Below are 19580 nucleotides of genomic sequence, written 5' to 3' on the forward strand. Positions count from 1 at the left end.
ATTAATGCAATTGAGACCAGAACCCTCAAAAGAACAACAATCAACCTCTAAGGATAATACTAGAGCTGAAGTGGGATTGAGAGCCTTTTGACAAAATGAAGCTGGAGGCAGAATAGTGAATACTATTTTACACTCATGATTAGTGGAAATTAGCTCAAGTAAAGTATATTCACGGGAGTACTTTACAGTATTGTTTAAGGGTGGGGAGAAAGGGAGCTCCAGATCTTGAGCATAAAGTTAATATTCATAAGGTTTTATTGTTCTCCACTGATGTTATAGTCTCAGGGGCACTGTCAGACTTTACATAAAATACATATTCTTATTAAAGAGATCACCCTGTCCAAAGCTTGAATGTGCCAATGGTGAACATATACACTTCCCAAATGTACGTTAGAGAAAACAAGGCTTGTGCTTCACTTACTGCTCCTTCAGGGATACATATGGCTTTGATGGTTCCTTGAGGCTTTCTAAGTGCATCCTGAAGAAATCCAATTTCTGTGTTTCTGAACACATCACTGATATCCACAATCTGGAAATGGGTAACAAAAAGGGGTAACCAAATATGAAGTAGTTTTTATCCCAAAACACTTTACAAACATGACTTTAAAGAAGACAGTAGACTTTGATGACAGTAACAGTTAACATTTATAGAATGTATTCATAGAGTGTTTAACAATGGGTCAGGCACTGCAATGAGTGTTTTGCATGCATTAATTCAGTTCATCCTCAAAAAAGAGTATGAAGTAGGCACTCTTTGTCATCCCTATTTCATACATTAGGAAACTGAGTAAAGAGTTAGTAAATGGCAGGGCCAGATTTTAACCTAGACAGTCTGACTTAAGAACTATTACACTTAGTTTTTCCATATTACAAAAGAAGAAAAAGAGTGATTAAGTTGGCAGCTATAACTAGGCAGTTATGACTTTTTTGTAACAGTGACTTTTTAAATATAACTTTAAAACTGTAAACAAGCAGAAAATTAAAAAGTAGCCTTAAAATGTAACCTTAAAACAGGAAGTAAGCAGGGGGTGAAAACTTTTAGTTTCACAAAGGAGCAAGATGTAAACATAAAGTCTGCAGCAATATGTAAATGTAAAGTTTGCACCTAAACCTAATTAAGCTTTAATCTATTGCCCCAAACTTCCCAGATGCCTCTTTTATCTCCCTAGACTGGGAGGTATCTTCCCAGCGATCACAGGATAGAAATCCTGAAGGAAATAGGATAAACTACTGAAATTCTCTAACCTCTGTTACATATTAACTAAAATGATTAACTCTCTCTTTCTCTAATGGTTTTAGCCAATTAAAGAATCACTTCAGGGAGACTGTCCCAAACCTCTCGGATATAAATAAGCCTTTAGTCTTTCTCCTTAGACTAAGAGGTGCCTTTCCCAGCGTAAATCCTGAAGAAAGTAGAATAAATTACTAAAATTCTCCTGTTACATGTTAACCAAGATAATTAACTCTCTTTGTCTCCAATGGATATAAAAACCAACTGAAGAAACACTTCGGGGAGGCTGACTTAGGAAAGGTTCCCGTCCTCTCATAGGCGTAAGTAAACCCTCTTTTCCTTCTCTGCCTGGTTTGGTGTGACTTCTATTGGCTGTGCCAAGTGACGAACCCAGATTTGGGAAGTGCCTCTTGTACATTTTAGGTATATTTATTTTTTAGGTTTTTTTAAATAGCAGTTTTATTGTGATACATTCACATAACATATGATCTTTCCAAACGATACCATCAGTGACTCATGGTATAATCATAGAGATGTGCATTCATCACCACAATCAATTTTAGAACATTTTCATTACTCCAAAAAGAAAAACCCTACACCCCTTTATCCCCCAGCCCCATGACTGACCCTTGGCATTGGGGCAGTATATTTGTTACAGTTGATGAAAGAATATTAAAATATTACTGTCAACTACAGTCCATAGTTCGCATTAGGTGCATTTTTTCCATATACCACTCTATTATTAATTCCTTGTAACATGGACCTACATTTGTTCTGGCACATGAAAGAACATTTTTATATTTGCACTATTAACCACAGTCATTGTCCACAAGAAGGTTCATGGTGTCACACGGTCCCATGTTTTATCCTCTAGCTTTCCCTCTAGTGCCATACACAACCCTAAACTTACCCTTTCAACCACAATCATACACATAATTCAGTGCTGTTAACCACTCACCATAATGTGTCACCATCACCATCACCGCTATCCATTCACAAACATTAAAAATTCTGCACAAATTAATCATCCATTCTCCATTCTCAACTCTCATTCCATCTCTTGGTAATCTATATTCTGTATTTTATGTCTGTGAGTTTAAATTTTGTAATTAGTGCATATCAGTGAGATCATACAATATTTGTCTTTTTGTGTCTGATTTATTTCCCTTAACAGAATGTCCTCAAAGTTCATCCACGTTGTTGCATGCTTTAGGACTTCATTCCTTCTTGCTGCTGAATAATATTCCATCATAATTATATACTACATTTTGTTTATCCATTCATCTGTTGATGGACACTTGGGTTGCTTCCAACTTTTGGCAACTGTGAATAATGCTGCTGTGAACATTAGTGTGCAAATGTCTGTCTGCATCCTTGTTTTCAATTCTTCTGAGTCTAGACCTAATAGCGGGAATACTATATCATATGGCGTTTCTATATTTAGCTTCCTGAGGAACCACCAAACTGTCTTCCACAATGGCTGCACCATTTTAGATCACCACCATCAGTGAATAAGTGTCCCTATTTCTTCACATCCTCTTCAACACCTGTAGTTTTCTATTTGTTTAATAGTGGCCATTCTGGTAGGCATGAAATATGTCATTGTGGTTTTGATTTGCATTTTCCTTAATAGCTAGTGATGTTGAGCATCTTTTCATGTGCTTTTTAGTCATTTGTATTTCCTCCTTGGAAAATTATCTATTCAAGTATTTTCTCCATTTTTAAATTGAGTTGTCTTTTTATGTGGAATTGTAGGATTTATTTGTATATTCTGATTATTAAATCCTTATTGGCTATGTGTTTTCCAAGTATTTTCTCCCATTGATTAGACTGCCTTTTCACCTTTTTGACAAAGTCCTTTGATGCACAAAGGTATTCAATTTTGAGGAGTTCCCATTTATCTATTTTTTCTTTCTTCCTTGTGTTTTGGGTGTCAAGTCTAAGAAACCACTGCCTACCACAAGATCTTGAAGACACTTCCCTATCTTTTCTTTTAGGGTCTTTATGGTCTTCCTATATTACATTTAGGTCTTTGATCCATTCTGAGTTAATTTTTTAAATGCACTTTTATTAAGATATATTCACACACCATATAATCCATCCAAGTATACAATCAGTGGCTCACAGTATCATAATATAGTTGTGTATTCATCAGCACAATCAATTTTAGAACATTTTTATTACTCTACCCCCAAAAATAATAAAAATAAAAAAAGAACACCCCAAACATCCCATAACCCTTATCCCCCTATTATTTCTATATATTTTTGTCTTTATTTTATTACACATCTGCCCATACACTAGATCCAGGGAGTATCAGTCACAAGATTTTCACAATCACATCGTCACACGATAAAAATTATATAGTTATACAGTCATCATCGAGAATCAAGGCTACTGCATTACAGATCAACATTTTCGGGTATTTTCTTCTGGCTATTCTAATACACTAGAAACTAAATAGGAATATCTATATAGTGCATAAGAATAACCTCCAGAATGACCTCTTGACTCTAATTGAAATCTCTTAACCACTGAAACTTTGTTACATTTCTTTTCCCCCTTTTGGTCAAGAAGGCAGTCTCAATCCTACGATGCCAGGGTCAGTCTCATCCCTGGGAGTCATGTCCCATGTTGCCAGAGAGACTTATACCCCTGGGAGACATGTCCCACATAGAGGAGAGGGTAGTGAGTTAATCTGCAGAGTTGGCTTAGAGAGTGACAGGCCACATCTGAGCAACAAAAGAGGTTCTCTGGGGGTGACTCTTCGGCATAGTCATAAGTAGCCTTAGTTTCGCCACTGGAGAGAAAAGTTTCGTAAGTCCTCTAGATTGAGGGTTTGGCTTATTAAATTGGGAACCCCTATTACTTAAGAAAATAGCAAGAATTCCCCAAGTGGGGAAGATGAGATTGACATCCCTGGGAGTCATGTCCCACGTAATAGGGAGGGCAGTGAGTTTACCTGCAGAGTTGGCTTAGAGAGTGACAGACCACATCTGAGCAACAAAAGAGGTTTTCTGGGGGTGATTCTTAGGCACAATTATAAGTAGGCTTAGCCTCTCCTTTGCAGTAACAAGCATCATAAGGGCAAGCCCCAAGATTGAGGGCTTGGCCTTCTAAACTGGTAGTTCCCAATGCTTATGAGAATATCAGTAATTGTCCCGGTGGGGACATTTAATATTTCCATATTTTCCCCCAATCCCTCAAGGGGGTTTTGAAAATACATTTTTATATTCTGCCCAAATTACTCTGGGATGTACTGGGGCTTCACACTAACTTGTACAAACCAACAAGATCTCACTCCCAATTCAAAGTTCCATGCAATTATGGTGTTTGAATAAACTGACCATACAAGTTATATAATATACTATAGAAAATATAGATTTTACACCAAATAACATCTTTCTCTTTGGTCTCATCTAGTGTATTTTTAATCTCATCCACTGTGCATTTCATTCTTGTAATTCGTTATTTTTCTTTGCAACCTCTCAAATTCTTTATGCTCACCCACTGTCTTCTTATACTGTATCTCTTTAACCATATTTTCCTTCATCTCCTTGAATTGGTTTAGCAGATTTATTTCAACACTTTTGATTAGTTGTTCCAAAATTCTGTATCTCCTTCAACTTTTTTATTCGTTCCTTTGACTTGGCCAGATGTTCTTGTTTCTTAGTGTGGTTTGTAACTTTTTGCCGGTATCTGGGCATCTGATTATCTTGATGAGATTATTCTGAAGGTTGATTTCCCTCTCTTGTTTAGGATATTGTTAATTGGGTTCATGTTAAAACTCTTCTTTGGCAGTTGGTTCTTTAGTATTTCCCAGTGAAAACAGGGCCAGGGATCTATGCAAGTGGTGTAGACCAGTTCCAAAGGGCCTTCGGGAGTGGGTCAGGAAAGCAGCTTCCCAAGACTGCACTTTCATAGCCTGCCCAGCAGATGGAGTGCTTCTGCAACCTATTCTCTGCAGCCCTACAAAGGCAGGGTATTTTAGCCCTCTGTCCACTCTGCTTCTGACCCAAGTGGGAACAATGGTTTGGCAGGTGCCTGTCTGGGCTAAGGCTATGGGAACCAGCAGTCCATATTTGCTGGAGAACGGCTGGATCAGATTTGTGCCACATCCCCCTCTGTTCCTAGGGAGGATGGATTACCTGGCCCTCCCTGTCTACAGCAGCCTACCAGGCAGGGACCTGACTGACCAGAAGCTGTTTGCCCTGAGGATGGGGCATGGGCGCTAGGATCCACGGCTGAGCGAGTCACTCGCTGTAGTTCCTCAGTCTCTTTGTCCCTTTCTGAAAAGTTTTTGCCTGTCCTGTAGGTATTTTTGAAGGAAGAGGAAGCTCCTATTCTGCCATCTTTCAAGATGTTCCCTGTCGTGTCTCTTTAGTCTCTTTGGTATCATATGTTTTCATTCTAAGAATTAAGCACTGCTAGAGCAGGCAGAATTCAATTTCTAACGAATTTTCACTGAGAACTCAGATATGGAAATATCACCAGCATTACAGAGACCAAGACATGTTGCTCTCTAAGAGCAAACAGTGAGATGACTAGTAATGGAAACTGCTTTGTATAAATTATTTTTCATCTTTAGTTAATTACTTATAGATCTTAATAATTTCAATAAATGTTCTCACTTATTTCAGTTCTTTATAGACCAAGGAAAAAGAAAACGTAACTCTTACCAAGTTACCCTCCATGTCCATATACTCAATAACTTGTTAGTAATAAAAAACTACAGCAAGAACCTTGCTCTTGAAAATCGGTATTGGAATGCAGGAGAAAGAAAAAGAGTACTATGATGCTAACTAACACACTATTGTTTTCTCTTGGTTTTGCTTGGTAACAACAAAGGTAAAAAAATGATGCAATAGTTGTAACTCGTTGCCAATTTCACAGTGGTTTAAAAGACTGCAGGACCATTTTGGGGCACAGTACTGGATAAGTGAAGATAATTACCTTCATCCCAAAGCGAGTGTCAGGTTTATCAGTTCCATAGGTGGCTAAAGCCTCAGAAAAAGTCATAGAAGGAAAAGGAACCATCACAGCATTTTTGTCATTGGGCCAGGAATACTGAAGCAAACCCTCAATTAGACTCTGGATTCCGGTCTGGTCTACAAAAGACATCTCTATGTCAATCTGAAACCAAAAGAATATAAAGAAACTAAATTGAACAGTCATAGTATTAATATTTATAGATACATTTCTGTACATAAATACTTAATACAAGGGTGGGTGGGGGATATTATTGTGCGTCTGTTTTCTGTCAAGCACTGTGCTGCTTTACATATGCTAACTTGTTTTAATTCCCACAACTATCTCATGGCTTAAGGCTCAGTGAGGGTAAGTACTTGCCTGCATATACACAATTAGTAAGTCCTGAAGCGAGATTTGATCCAACTCCAAAGTTTATAATTTTTGCACTTTACCACACTAATCAATACTCCATCATACAGAAACTAAATAATAGCTTTGATAAGTCCATAGATGAGATAAATAGATTAAATATCAATGTATAGAACTGTCAGTTCGTAATGTACGAGAGATTAATTTTAAGAACTTGATCATGAGCATTAAAACACTGTAGGAATCTCTGGCATTTCTTGTTTGCTGATTAAACTTCTTATAAAAAAACACATGAAAAGGATCTAAATTTAAATAATTAGTGCCTCATCTGCAGGTTAGTTTGATAAAATATCTGAGGGATAAAATGTAATGAGATATGAAGTATGTATAATTACTTCCCCAGTCTTGAAAATACTTGGTTGTAACAGGCCTGAATCTCCAAGTGATAAGTAAATACAACAGTACCTGGGTAAACTCGGGCTGTCTGTCTGGTCTTGAACCTTCATCTCTATAACATCGGGCAACCTGAAAATATCTATAATTGGAAAATAGCATTAAACAAGTTATGATTCTAGGAAGACACACACACACTCCTCCCCCCCAAATTTTTGGCAATGCAGCTCACAAAACAAATAAATAATGGTACTCACAGGTCACAAGAAAAAATTTTTAAATCCTTTATGATGCTTTAATCTAATCATATACACAGCTGACTCATGAAAAGTTAAATATTCTACATACTGTTTTTAAAATATATCCCGGCACCTCCAGATAGTCATATATTAGACTGAGCTTTCCTGTGTTATACTCTTCTAACACTCATCTTTACTTGCTGAAATGCAGCTCTATTCCAGAGGGCCCAGTTCCAGAAAGTTTTTAATAATGTTTCGCAAAATGATATATTTCAAATCTCTTAATAACTAGTTTACAATTCTCAATTCACTTACATTTTGGTTTATATCATAGTTGGTTTATTATCCTATTTTGCCTTAGTAGATTAACTCCTTGAGAGCAAGAGCTATATATATAGTTTTTACCCCGTCACATCTACTAGCTTTGCACATGCTGCAATAAATTTTTAATGATGACTACAAATTTAAATGGTATTTTTACAGATACTATATGAAATTCTCATAAATTTTCTAACCTTCTCTCAAAAGATTAGAGAACTTGGCGTTCCCTTTTCTGTCTTCCTTTTCTCTTTCTTACATCTATTAGCATAAAGGAAAGAAAGCTTACCTGTCTAAACCTCCAACCATCAGAAGCTGCTTAAACTGTTGAGGACTCTGGGGGAGGGAATAAAACTTTCCAGGTTCCCTTGATGCTACCACAAACTCTTTTGCACCCTATTAATGAGAAAGAGGAAGAGGGAGAGAAGAATTGTTAAAACAAACAAACAAACAAAAAAAAACCAAACACGCCAGCGGGTATAAAATTGACTGGTAGAAGTTGGTACTTGAGCTGCTGAATGAAATTAACTAAAAGACAAAGTTCCTACCATGACAGGCATCATTTCTTACTCATCTTTTATTCCTTAAAAGGCTAATACATAACAGATTTTAAATATTGGTTTGTACATGGCAGGTATTAACTGTATGTTTAATGAAATGAATTTCCAGTTCTGGTACTAGCTTAAAGAATGTTGTCCATTACTTCCTATCCAAGTAACTCCTAACTGCTTTTTAAACTTAAACTGTAGTTTTATAAATCCATAGATTGGATAGGTTAAATACCAATGTTTTACTACTGTTAGCTCTTAATGTACAAGGAATTTGTTTTAAGGAATCAATTCATTAATGATTTGCAACTACAAACCTCTTTCAAGGTAAAGAAAACTCATGTAGAATAAAATGATTCTGATTCAAAATATTGACCCACATATTTTTTTTTAAATTCATTTTTACTGAGATATATTCACATACCATGCAGTCATATAAAACAAAGCGTATATTCAATTGTTTACAGTACCATTATCTAGTTCTGCATTCACCACCAAAATTAATTTTTGAACATTTTCATTACCACACACATAAAAATACTAAGAATAAAAATTAAAGTGAAAAAGAACAATTAAAGTAAAAAAGAACACTGGCTGTCTTTTTTTTTTTTCCCTTCCCCCATTTTTCTACTCATCCATCCATAACCTAGACAAAGGGGTGCGTAGTCCATATGGCTTTCCCAATCACACTGCACCCCTCATAAGCTACATTTTTACACAATCATCTTCAAGATTCATGGGTTCTGGGTTGTAGTTTGATAGTTTCAGGTATTTACTGCTAGCTATTCCAGTTCATTAGAACCTAAAAAGGGTTGTCTGTATCGTGCATAAGAGTGCCCACCAGAGTGACCTCTCGTCTCCTTTTGGAATCTCTCTGCTACTGAAGCTTATTCATTTCCTTTCATGTCCCCCTTTTGGTCAAGATGTTCTCCATCCCACGATGCCGGGTCCAGATTCCTCCCCAGGAGTCATTTTCCACATTGCCAGGGGTATTTACACTCGGGGTGTCAGATCCCACATAGTGGGGATGGCAGTGATTTCACCTGCCAAGCTGGCTTAGCTAGAGAGAGAGAGGGCACATCTGAGCAACACAGAGGCACTTGGGAGGAGGCTCTTAGGCACAATTATAGGCAGGCCTAGCCTCTCCTTTGCAGGAACAGTCTTCCCAAGGGCAAGTCCTGTGGTAGAGGGCTCATCCATCAAACCACCAATCCCCTATGTCTATGAGCACATCAGCAACCATCGAGGTGGGGAAGCCCAACACCCCTGCATTCTCCAGCAGCTCCTCAAGGGCGTTCTGCATATTTTTTTCATTTTTTTTTTTTAATTTACTTTTTTAAAAATCAACTATATAAAAAAAAAATTAAAACAAACAAAAAAAAAACCATTTCAAACAAACCATAACAAGGGAATAAAAGAAAGACAACTAACCTAAGATAACTCTCTTACTTCCAACATGTTCCTACTCTACCCCAAGTGAACTTGTTCCTACCATACCCATCAGAAATTAACAGACCATAGTCATTCCTGGGCATTCTCAGAACATTAAATTTACCCACAATAGCTTATCTGTTCTTATTCAGTTATCATTCTCCCTTCCTTAATTGCTCTCTATCACTAGTTCCCCTACATTCTACATTATAAACCATTTGTTTCACATTTTTCAATGTTCACATTAGTGGTAGCATATAATATTTCTCTTTTTGTGCCTGGCTTATTTCACTCAGCATTATGTCTTCAAGATTCATCCATATTGTCATATGTTTCACAACATCGTTCCTTCTTACAGCCATGTAGTATTCCATCATGTGTATATACCACATTTTATTTATCCACTCATCTGTTGAAGGACATTTGGGTTGTTTCCATCTCTTGGCAATTGTGAATAATACTGCTATGAACATTGGCGTGCAGATATCTGTTCGTGTCACTGCTTTCAGATCTTCTGGGTATATACCGAGAAGGGCAATTGCTGGATTGAAGGGTAACTCTATATGTAGTTTTCTAAGGAAGTGCCAGACTGACTTCGAGAGTGGCTGAACCATTATACAGTCCCACCAACAATGAATAAGAGTTCTACTTTCTCCACATTCTATCCAGCATTTGTAGTTTCCTGTTTGTTTAATGGCAGCCATTCTAATTGGTCTGAGATGTTATCTCGCTGTGGTCTTAACTTGCATCTCTCTAATAGCTAGTGAAGCTGAACATTTTTTCATGTGTTTCTTGGCCATTTGTATTTCCTCTTCAGAGAACTGTCTTTTCGTATCTTTTGCCCATTTTATAATTGGGCTGCTGTACTAATGTCATTGAGCTGTAGGATTCCTTTTATATGAAAGATATCAGTCTTTTGTCAGATACATGGCTTCCAAAATTTTTTTCCTATTGAGTTGGCTGCCTCCTCACATTTTTGACAAATTCCTTTGAGGTACAGAAACTTCTAAGCTTGAGAAGTTCCCATTTATCTATTTTTTCTTTTGTGGCTTGTGCTTCGGGTGTAAAGTCTAGGAAGTGGCCACCTAATACAAGGTCTTGAAGATGTTTTCCTACATTATCTCCTAGGAGTTTTATGGTACTGTCTTTTATATTGAGATCTTTGATCCACTTTGAGTTAATTTCTGTGTAAGGTGTGAGGTAGGGGTCCTCTTTCATTCTTTCGGATATGGATATTCAACTTTCCCAGCCCCAGTTGAAAAGACTGTTATGTCCTAGTTCAGTGGCTTTGGGGGCCTTATCAAAGATCAGTCAGCCGTAGATCTGGGGTCTATCTCCAAATTCTCAGTTAGATTCCATTGATCTATATGTCTATCTTTGTGCCAGTTACCATGCTGTTTTGACAACTGTGGCTTTATAATAAGCTTCAAAGTCAGGGAGTGTAAGTCCTCCCACTGCATTTCTCCTTTTTAGAGTGTTTTTAGCAAATTTGAGGCATCTTCCCTTTCCAAATAAATTTGAAAACTAGCTTTTCCAAGTCTGCAAAGTAGGTTGTTGGAATGTTAATTGGGATTGCATTGAGTCGGTAGATGAGTTTGGGTTGAATTGACATCTTAATGACATTTAGCCTTCGTATCCATGAACATGGAATATTTTTCCATCTTTTAAGGTCCCTTTCTATTTCTTTTAGTAGAGTTATGTAGTTTTCTTTGTATAAGTCTTTTACATCTTTGGTTAAGTTTATTCCTAGGTACTTGATTTTTTTAGTTGCTATTGAAAACGGTATCTTTTTCTTGAGTGTCTCTTCAATTTGTTCATTTCTAGCATACAGAAACATTACTGACTTAAGTGCATTAATCTTGTATCCCTCTACTTTGCTAAATTTGTTTATTAGCTCTAGTAGCTGTATTGTTGATTTCTCAGGGTTTCCCAGATATAAGATCATATCTTCTGCAAACAATGACAGTTTTACTTCTTCCTTTCCAATTTGGATGCCTTTTATTTCTTTGTCTTGCCACATTGCCATAGCTAGCATTTCTAGCACAATGTTGAATAACAGTGGTGACAGCGGGCATCCTTGTCTAGTTCCTGATCTTACAGGGAAGGCTTTCAGTCTCTCACCAGTGATTACTATGCTGGCTGTGGGTTTTTCATATATGCTGTTTATCATATTGAGGAAGTTTCCTTCAATTCCTACCTTTTGAAGTGTTTTTATCAAAAACGGATGTTGGATTTTGTCGAATGCTTTTTCGGCGTCTAGAGATGATCATTTGATTTTTCTCCTTTGATTTGTTAATGTGTTGTAATTCGTTGACTGATTTTCTTATGTTGAACCATCCCTGCATGCCTGGAATGAACCCCACTTGGTCATGGTATACAATTTTTTTAATGTGTCTTTGGGTTCGATTTGCAAGTATTTTGTTGAGAATTTTTGCATCTATATTTATTAGGGAGCTAGGCCTGTAGTTTTCCTTTTTTGTAGCATCTTTGCCTGGTTTTGGTATTAGATTGATGTTAGCTTCATAAAATGAGTTAGGTAGTGTTCCATTTTCTTTGATGTTTTGAAAGAGTTTGAGTAAGATCGGTGTCAGTTCTTTTTGGAAAGTTTGGTAGAATTTCCCTGTGAAGCAATCTGGCCCTGGGCATTTATTTGTGGGAAGCTTTTTGATGACAGATTGGATCTGTTTGCTTGTGATTGGTTGGTTGAGGTCTTCTATTTCTTCTCTGGTCAGTCTATGTTGTTCATGTTTCCAGGAAATTGTCCATTTCTTCTACATTATCCAGTTTGTTGGCATACAGTTGTTCATAGTATCCTCTTATAATTTTTTTAATTTCTTCGGGATCTGCAGCAATGTCACCTTTCTCATTCATCATTTTATTCACATGGGTCTTCTTTTTGATTTTCTCAGTCTAGCTAGGGGCTTATCAATCTTGTTGATCTTTTCAAAGAACCAACTCTTGGTGTTATTTATTGTTTTTTTGTTCTCTACATCATTTATTTCTGCTTTAATCCTTGTTATTTCTTTTCTTCTACTTGGTTTAGGATTGGTTTGCTGTTCATTTTCTAGCTTCTTCAGTTGATCCATTAGTTCTTTGATTTTAGCTCTTTCTTCCTTTTTAATGTATGCATATAGTGCTATGAATTTCCCCCTTAGTACCGCTTTTGCTGCATCCCATAGGTTTTGGTATATTGTGTTCTCATTTTCATCCATCTCCATATATTTAGCAATTTCTCTTCCTATTTCTTGTTAAACCCACTGATTGTTTAGGAGCATGTTGTTTAACCTCCAGGTATTTGTGAATTTTCTAAGTCTCTGATGGTTATTGACTTCTAATTGTATTCCATTGTGGTCAGAGAATGTGCTTTGAATAATTTCAATTTTTCTTAAATTTATTGAGGCTTGTTTTATGTCCCAGCATATGATCTATTCTGGAGAAAGTTCCATGAGCACTAGAAAAGAATGTGTATCCTGGTGATTTGGGATGTAATGTTCTATATATGTCTGTTAAATCTAATTCATTTATCAGATTGTTTAGGTTTTCAATTTCTTTATTGGTCTTCTGTCTGGTTGATCTATCTATAGGAGAGAGTGATGTATTGAAGTCCCCCACAATTACTGTGGAAACATCAATTGCTTCCTTTAGTTTTGCCAGTGTTTGTCTCATGTACTTTGTGGCACCTTGATCTGGTGCATAAACATTTGACTGTTATTTCTTCTTGTTGAATTGCCCCTTTTATTAGTATGTAGTGGCCTTCTTTGTCTCTCATAACATCCTTGCATTTAAAGTCTATTTTATCTGAGATTAATATTGCTACTCCTGCTTTCTTTTGGCTGTACCTTACATGAAATATTTTTTTCCATCCTTTCACTTTCAATTTCTTTGTGTCCCTGTGTCTAAGATGAGTCTCTTGTATGCAACATATTGATGGTTCATTTTTCTTTTTTGATCCATTCTGCCAATCTATATCTTTTGATTGGGGAGTTTAATCCATTTACATTCAACATTATTACTGTGAAGGCATTTCTTGGATCAGCCATCTTATCCTTTGGTTTATGTTTGTCAGAAATATTTTTCCTCTCTCTCTTAATGTCCTTTAAGGTACCCATACTGAATCTCTTTAGTACTGAACCTTTCTCCATCTCTCTCTCTCCTTTCTTTGTTTCTCCATTAGTAGGGCTCCCTTTAGTATCTCAAGTAGGGCAGGTCTCTTGATGGCAAATTCTTTCAGCATTTGTCTGTCTGTGAAAAATTTAAGCTCTCCCTCAAATTTAAAGGAGAGCTTTGCTGGATAAAGTATTCTTGGTTGGCAATTTTTCTCTCAGAATTTAAATATGTTGTGCCACTGCCTTCTCACCTCCATGGTGGCTGCTGAGTAGTCACTACTTAGCCTTATGCTGTTTCCTTTGTACGCCGTGAACTGCTTTTCCCTTGCTGCTTTCAGAACTTGCTCTTTCTCTTTAGTATTTGACAATCTTATCAGAATATGTCTCGGAGTGGGTTTATTTGGATTTATTCTATTTGGAGTTCCCTGGGCATTTATGATTTGTGTATTTATGATGTTTAGAAGATTTGGGAAGTTTTCCCCAACAATTTCTTTGAATACTCTTTCTAGACCTTTACCCTTCTCTTCCCCTTCTGGAACACCAATGATTCTTATATTTGGACATTTTATATTATCTATCATATCCTTGAAGTCTATTTCGATTTTTCCGATTTTTTTCCCCATCTTTCTTTTGTTCTTCCATTTTCTGTTCTGTTGCCCTCTAGGTCACTGATTCGCTGTTCAGCTTCGTCTAGTCTTGTACTATGAGTATCCAGAATCTTCTTAATTTGGCCAACGGTTTCTTTCATTTCCATAAAATCATCTATTTTTTTAGTTACTCTTGCAATTTCTTCTTTAAGCTCTTCTAGGGTCTTCTTCATGTCCTTTATATCCTGTGCCATGCTCTTCTTCATGTCTTTTATATCCTGTACCATGCTCTCATTGTTCATCTTTAGTTCTTTGATTAATTGCTCCAAGTACTGTGTCTCCTCTGATCTTCTGATTTGGGTGTTTGGGTTTTGGTTATACATATCGTCTGTTTTTTCACATGCTTAAAATCTTCTGTTGTTTCTGGCCTCTTGACATTTGCTTAACTTGATAGGGTTCTTTCAGGATATGTAGACTGATTCAAACCCTTATCTCTAATTCGTCAGATCTACAGCTTTGTGGAGTACACTTTAACCAGCAGGTGGTGTCCGCGAGCCACCTATTCCCCTCAAGCCACTTCTCCCCCACTTTGTCTTTGTGGTGAGTGGGGGTGTGAGTCTTGTGAGGTCCAATTGGTGAACCAAGCTGGCATGTATAGTTGGTGTTGCCCACCCTGTATATGGGGCATGTGTCTGAGCGGTTAGGGAGGGGGGGCAGCTTTAATAATCAAATCTCCCAGGTGTTCCTAGAGACTTAAAGCTGTTGCAATAGTCTAATCTTTCAGTTCAGTCTTGCCACAGTTTGTGTCTGCCACTGACCCACAAGTCCTTGGTATTGGCGTATGGTCCCTGGGACTTGTGAGTGGGTCCCTCTTCCAAGCTGTGAACTCCTAGGTCCTCTGCTGAGGGACAATTGTGTTATGTCACAGGTGAGTACCATCCCCCAAGGGAGGTTCTGGGCTGCAGGGCTGTGTAGGGGTGTTCCCAGTCTGCTGAAAGGATGGCTGAATGGGGTGTGTTAATTTTCCCCTTTTCACACCACTCCGCCTTCCCAGCTCCGGAACAATTAGCTGAGGGTGCGGGAAAGGCTATTGCCCATGCCCTATATTGTTATGTCTGCGTGTGTTGTTTGAAACACTTCCCATCACACTGGGTTGTTTGGGGCAGCTCTGGGCTGTGACGCTGGCACTGGGCAGGAGCGTTCCCAGCCCACTGGGAAGATGGCCGTAAGGGGATGCCCCCCTTTTCTTGGGATGTTGTGGTGTTCAGCGAATTTTCTCAGCCACTGGACTTATTGCTTTGTATCTCAGAGTTCTCTTAGCTTTGCTCTTGTCTGGGCCCAAACTGCAAATCTTTGAGGATTTCTGTAATGGGCTTCTTAGAGTAATTGTTTTAGAAAAAGATAAAAAGATTAAAAAAAAAACAAAACAGAAAAAAACAACAAGAAGGGCCCTTCTAGCAGATCTAACGGGCTATTGAAATGCTAAGGGACAAGGAGATTAGGGCCATTAAGGAACAATCAAGAAAGCAGAGGAACTGGCTCTTCAGACAAGGAAACTCACCCTCTGGATTTGCACATGAGTCTGACTCTGAGTCCTGCCCTTCTCCGTTCTGTGTTCACCAGAACTCCAAAAAGTCTCTGTTTTTATTTTTGGGTTGTTTTTTTTTTTTTTGCTGTTTTTTCTAGCCCTACCTCCTCTCCTGAATCTCCGGTGTCTGGTCTCAGTCTATGTTTGGAGTTTGGATCAGCAGACTGAGTTTTCAATAAGAGCCGCAACTGCAGTTCTCCCTCCTTGTTCCCAGCACCGACGGCCCCTCCTCCCACGGGACTGAGCCTGGCAGGGAGGGGCATGGGTCCCCTGGCCGCAAGAACTTACAGATTTCGCTGATCTCAGCTGTTCCATGCGTTCATGAGTGTTGTATGAAGTACGCCCAAAGTCATATTGCTCTCTGGTGTCCAGTCCACATAGTTCCTGGCTTTCTATCTACTGCCCTGGAGGAGGAACTAAAACCTACACCTCACCACTCCACCATCTTGCCCGCCCCCTCTTTGTTAATTCTTAAGAAGAGCTAGTTAATGTGACATGAGCATCCTGAGGCAATAAAATAAAATTAAATAAAATAGGACCAAGTGAATATAAAAGAAAAGTGGTCCACTTTCATAACTAATAGAACATTATTAGCAGACTAATTTAAGTAATATCATACCCCTGGAGTCTTCTTAAACAATGTTGGGGTTTCTATATCCACAAACCCTAAGAAGAGAGAAACATCAGAATTTTAACAGGTAGGAATTTGGAATTTGTCAAATAATGATATCTAAAGTAGAGCAAAACAAATCAGAGCCTACCCTTTATTAGGAATTTGTGTTGTTATAAATAAGCTACCAAGGCTACTGAGTCCACAAAATTGAATTCTATAAACATATGAGAAAGCAAGCTGAAGATTCCACAAATCTATTGTATTCATAAAAGTAATACTTTTGACAGGAAATAATTTTAAATACTTGATGGATTCTTACCTTCTGAACAGTTCTAGTTTACTAAATATTCTGTTAGTTTAGCAAAAAAACACAAATAGAACAGAGAAAAACAGGACTGATCCATTTGTCTAATTTAATTTACATGACATTACTAAGCTGCCAACAAATGATGTACAGACATAATAGAGAATTCAGAAAAGAGACAACAATCACAGGGCTGTTCTGCCTTCAACTGTGATGGGAAATACCTATATAAGATAATGTAACAGGCACTATCACATTTAAAAGGATGTATTTGTGACCTGGGTACTAGTTACTACATTATGCTCTAGGACCAAACACTCTGGAAATTAACCTTTCCTCAAAAAGTATCATATACATTGAGTGAATTCCAAACATCTTGGCAACATCTGACCCAAAGATGCCAAAGAGAGGATGCCATAAAACTGCCGAACAAAAAAGAGATGCTAAAAAGCACAAAAGAATATTCAGGTTATTTTCCTTACCATGCAGATTACAGAGATATTCTCGCATTTTCATGACCATCTGGGACCTCAATCTCAGGTTATATTGCATTTGGAAACTACGCAAATCTAAGTAGCGATACTGCAAACGAAGAGCCTCTGTTTTCTAAAACAAATTTAAAGATTATGTTTAAATATATTTTTTAAATTAGAAAGATACTATCTTTAGATACAGAGTTTGAATTTTCAAAAACCTTAATTCTGTTTTTAGTTTACACCATCATCATGCTGGTTTCCATTTGTGCATACATCATCCTTAATTCTTACAACTTCTAAGCTTGTTACTAACACGGATTTTATGTTTTTTACTATTCATTATTACTAACATCATCCTTCACTGATTGAGAATTTTTTAATAGGTCTCTTTCCCTGGAATAGGTTATTTCCTTGACCAGTTCCATATCTTCTCTTTCTGAAAGCTTATCATGGGAAAAACTGTATATTTCCTTTTCTTTTTCACAACAAAGTCAACTCTGTATTTATACTGCTTTTTTAATTAAAGGATTAATTGGGAACTTAGATGTAAGACTAAGTGGCCATGCAACTGATTTAAAAATCAGTTTAAAAATTAGGGATATACAAATAAACAATTGTGACAAAGCTGAAAATCCTCTGAGTATACTTACCTCATGATAACAGCATCAACCCCTTAAACTGTGGTAAAGAATTCCTTACATTACAATAATCATCCTTATATGCTTGGAAAGCTAAGTTTTAGAGGATTAAAATGTAATAGGTTTGGAATCCCTAAGCCATTTGGCTATTTCCAACCTAGATAAAAATTTCCTCTCGAAATGTAAAACAAATAGCAACAACAACAAAAAAAGTGAACAATATAACACTCCAAGTCTTAAGGATAAAGCCACATTCCAACCTGTCTGAAAAAACAATCTACAGCTTAATGAACTGTAGGACAGTTCACCAAAAAATTGTAGGACTAACAAAACAATTCAGTATACCTCTATAAAATGCTTAATTTTGTAGAAGTCAAAATTTTTTTTTAAACTCTGAAAATACTTTAATGCTAGCATCAACATTTTCTAGAAAAGGCTATATTAATAACAGAGAATGGTACCTTCACAAAGTCTTTAATTTCAAAGGGCAGTTTCTTGCAGGGATTCAGTAGCTCAGCTGTTTTGACTTTGATTTCAATTTCACCTGTTGGCATTTTCTTACAAGAGAAAAGACCTATTTTAAAAATCACTCAACAGGACATGCACACAATGCACATTTGTAACACACACACTTTTTTTGCATATGTAAAATGTGAGGGTGCTGATAGTGTATTAATGTCTAAAGCATAAAAGTCTATGCATGACCTTGACATTCTTACGCATACCTGTGGTTGATTTCCTCATTAACAAATGTCCTAATATGTATATTTATATAGGTGTGTGTATTTGTAGTGAAGATTTTTAAATCTGTAAGTTCATCTGTAGCACTTACAGAACTCTAGTGCCTGGCATCCAATAGATGCTCAGTCCATGTTGCTTGAGTGTGGACATAGACATTTCAAATGCATATAGATAAAATGTACACAGATGGTTTCTAAACTACTAACTGGATTCTCTTGTCCTGGAGGTCGCGAAACAACAGTCCCAGACACTTGCACCACAGATTCCACAGGGGCGTCACATAAAATCTTCATGACAGAAGCAGCTGACTAGAGAATAAGAGGGAGAAAACAGTTCCAAGAAACAAATGAACTTAAAGGAATCAGTAGTAGCTGAAATCTATGGTCTAGAAAGACTTTGGTACTTCACAGCTTAATTGCCATAAATACTGGGCTGCCCAGGATTACAGAATTTATTGATTCATTGCAGTAAATTTATTACAGAATTTGGTATACTGCACCCCTCATTTTGACTCCACATAAAACAAGTAAAATCATTAGATCAGAGTTCTCAAAAATTTCCTTAAAGAAAAATAAGAATGACAATGCAAACAAGTCCCATGAACTTTAAAGGCAACTGTCTCCAGGGCTAGTTTTAGGGACAGTTAAATCAAAGAGCAATGATAGAACACAAAGTGAAAGAAGTTCTCCTAGACTAGGTATGCTCATCTCTGCGTTCTGATCTCTGAAAGACAGTTCATTGCTCTTATCTTATTTCAAACACTCATAGCTGAGTAAATCATATTTTTCTTAGGCATAGAAGCATTTGTAAAAATCACCGCAACAGAAACCAATATTGCCCAATGAGTATAATGGGAGTTCTTTATTTTATCTAATTTCAATTGTAACTATTTTTTTGAGTAGTCGATACCTTCATATGGTTCAAAATTCAGAGTACAAAAAGACATACAATGAAAAGTCTCCATCCTATCCCTGTCTTCCAACCCCTCAGTGTACATACATTCCCTTTCCTTCTCTCCTTTTAAATA

The 19580-nt window shown here is 37.1% G+C and overlaps 1 protein-coding gene across 5 annotated transcripts in view; it reads right to left on the reverse strand.

Moving 5' to 3' along the window:
• The window catches only part of DARS2 (aspartyl-tRNA synthetase 2, mitochondrial), a 35278-nt gene that overhangs the window by 10446 nt on the left and 5252 nt on the right, over positions 1-19580 (reverse strand). For all 5 annotated transcript variants that reach the window (XM_037825319.1, XM_037825320.1, XM_037825318.1 and 2 more), the window contains 8 exons: positions 18760-18861; positions 18274-18369; positions 17181-17304; positions 16401-16447; positions 7811-7917; positions 7037-7106; positions 6185-6364; positions 422-529 (listed from right to left, as the gene is read on the reverse strand). In XM_037825319.1, coding sequence (XP_037681247.1) covers positions 422-529; positions 6185-6364; positions 7037-7106; positions 7811-7917; positions 16401-16447; positions 17181-17304; positions 18274-18369; positions 18760-18861 — 834 coding nt within the window. The remainder of the gene's footprint in view (positions 1-421; positions 530-6184; positions 6365-7036; positions 7107-7810; positions 7918-16400; positions 16448-17180; positions 17305-18273; positions 18370-18759; positions 18862-19580) is intronic.

Source organism: Choloepus didactylus, chromosome 2, assembly GCF_015220235.1.
Source record: "Choloepus didactylus isolate mChoDid1 chromosome 2, mChoDid1.pri, whole genome shotgun sequence".
Lineage (NCBI taxonomy): Eukaryota > Metazoa > Chordata > Mammalia > Pilosa > Megalonychidae > Choloepus > Choloepus didactylus.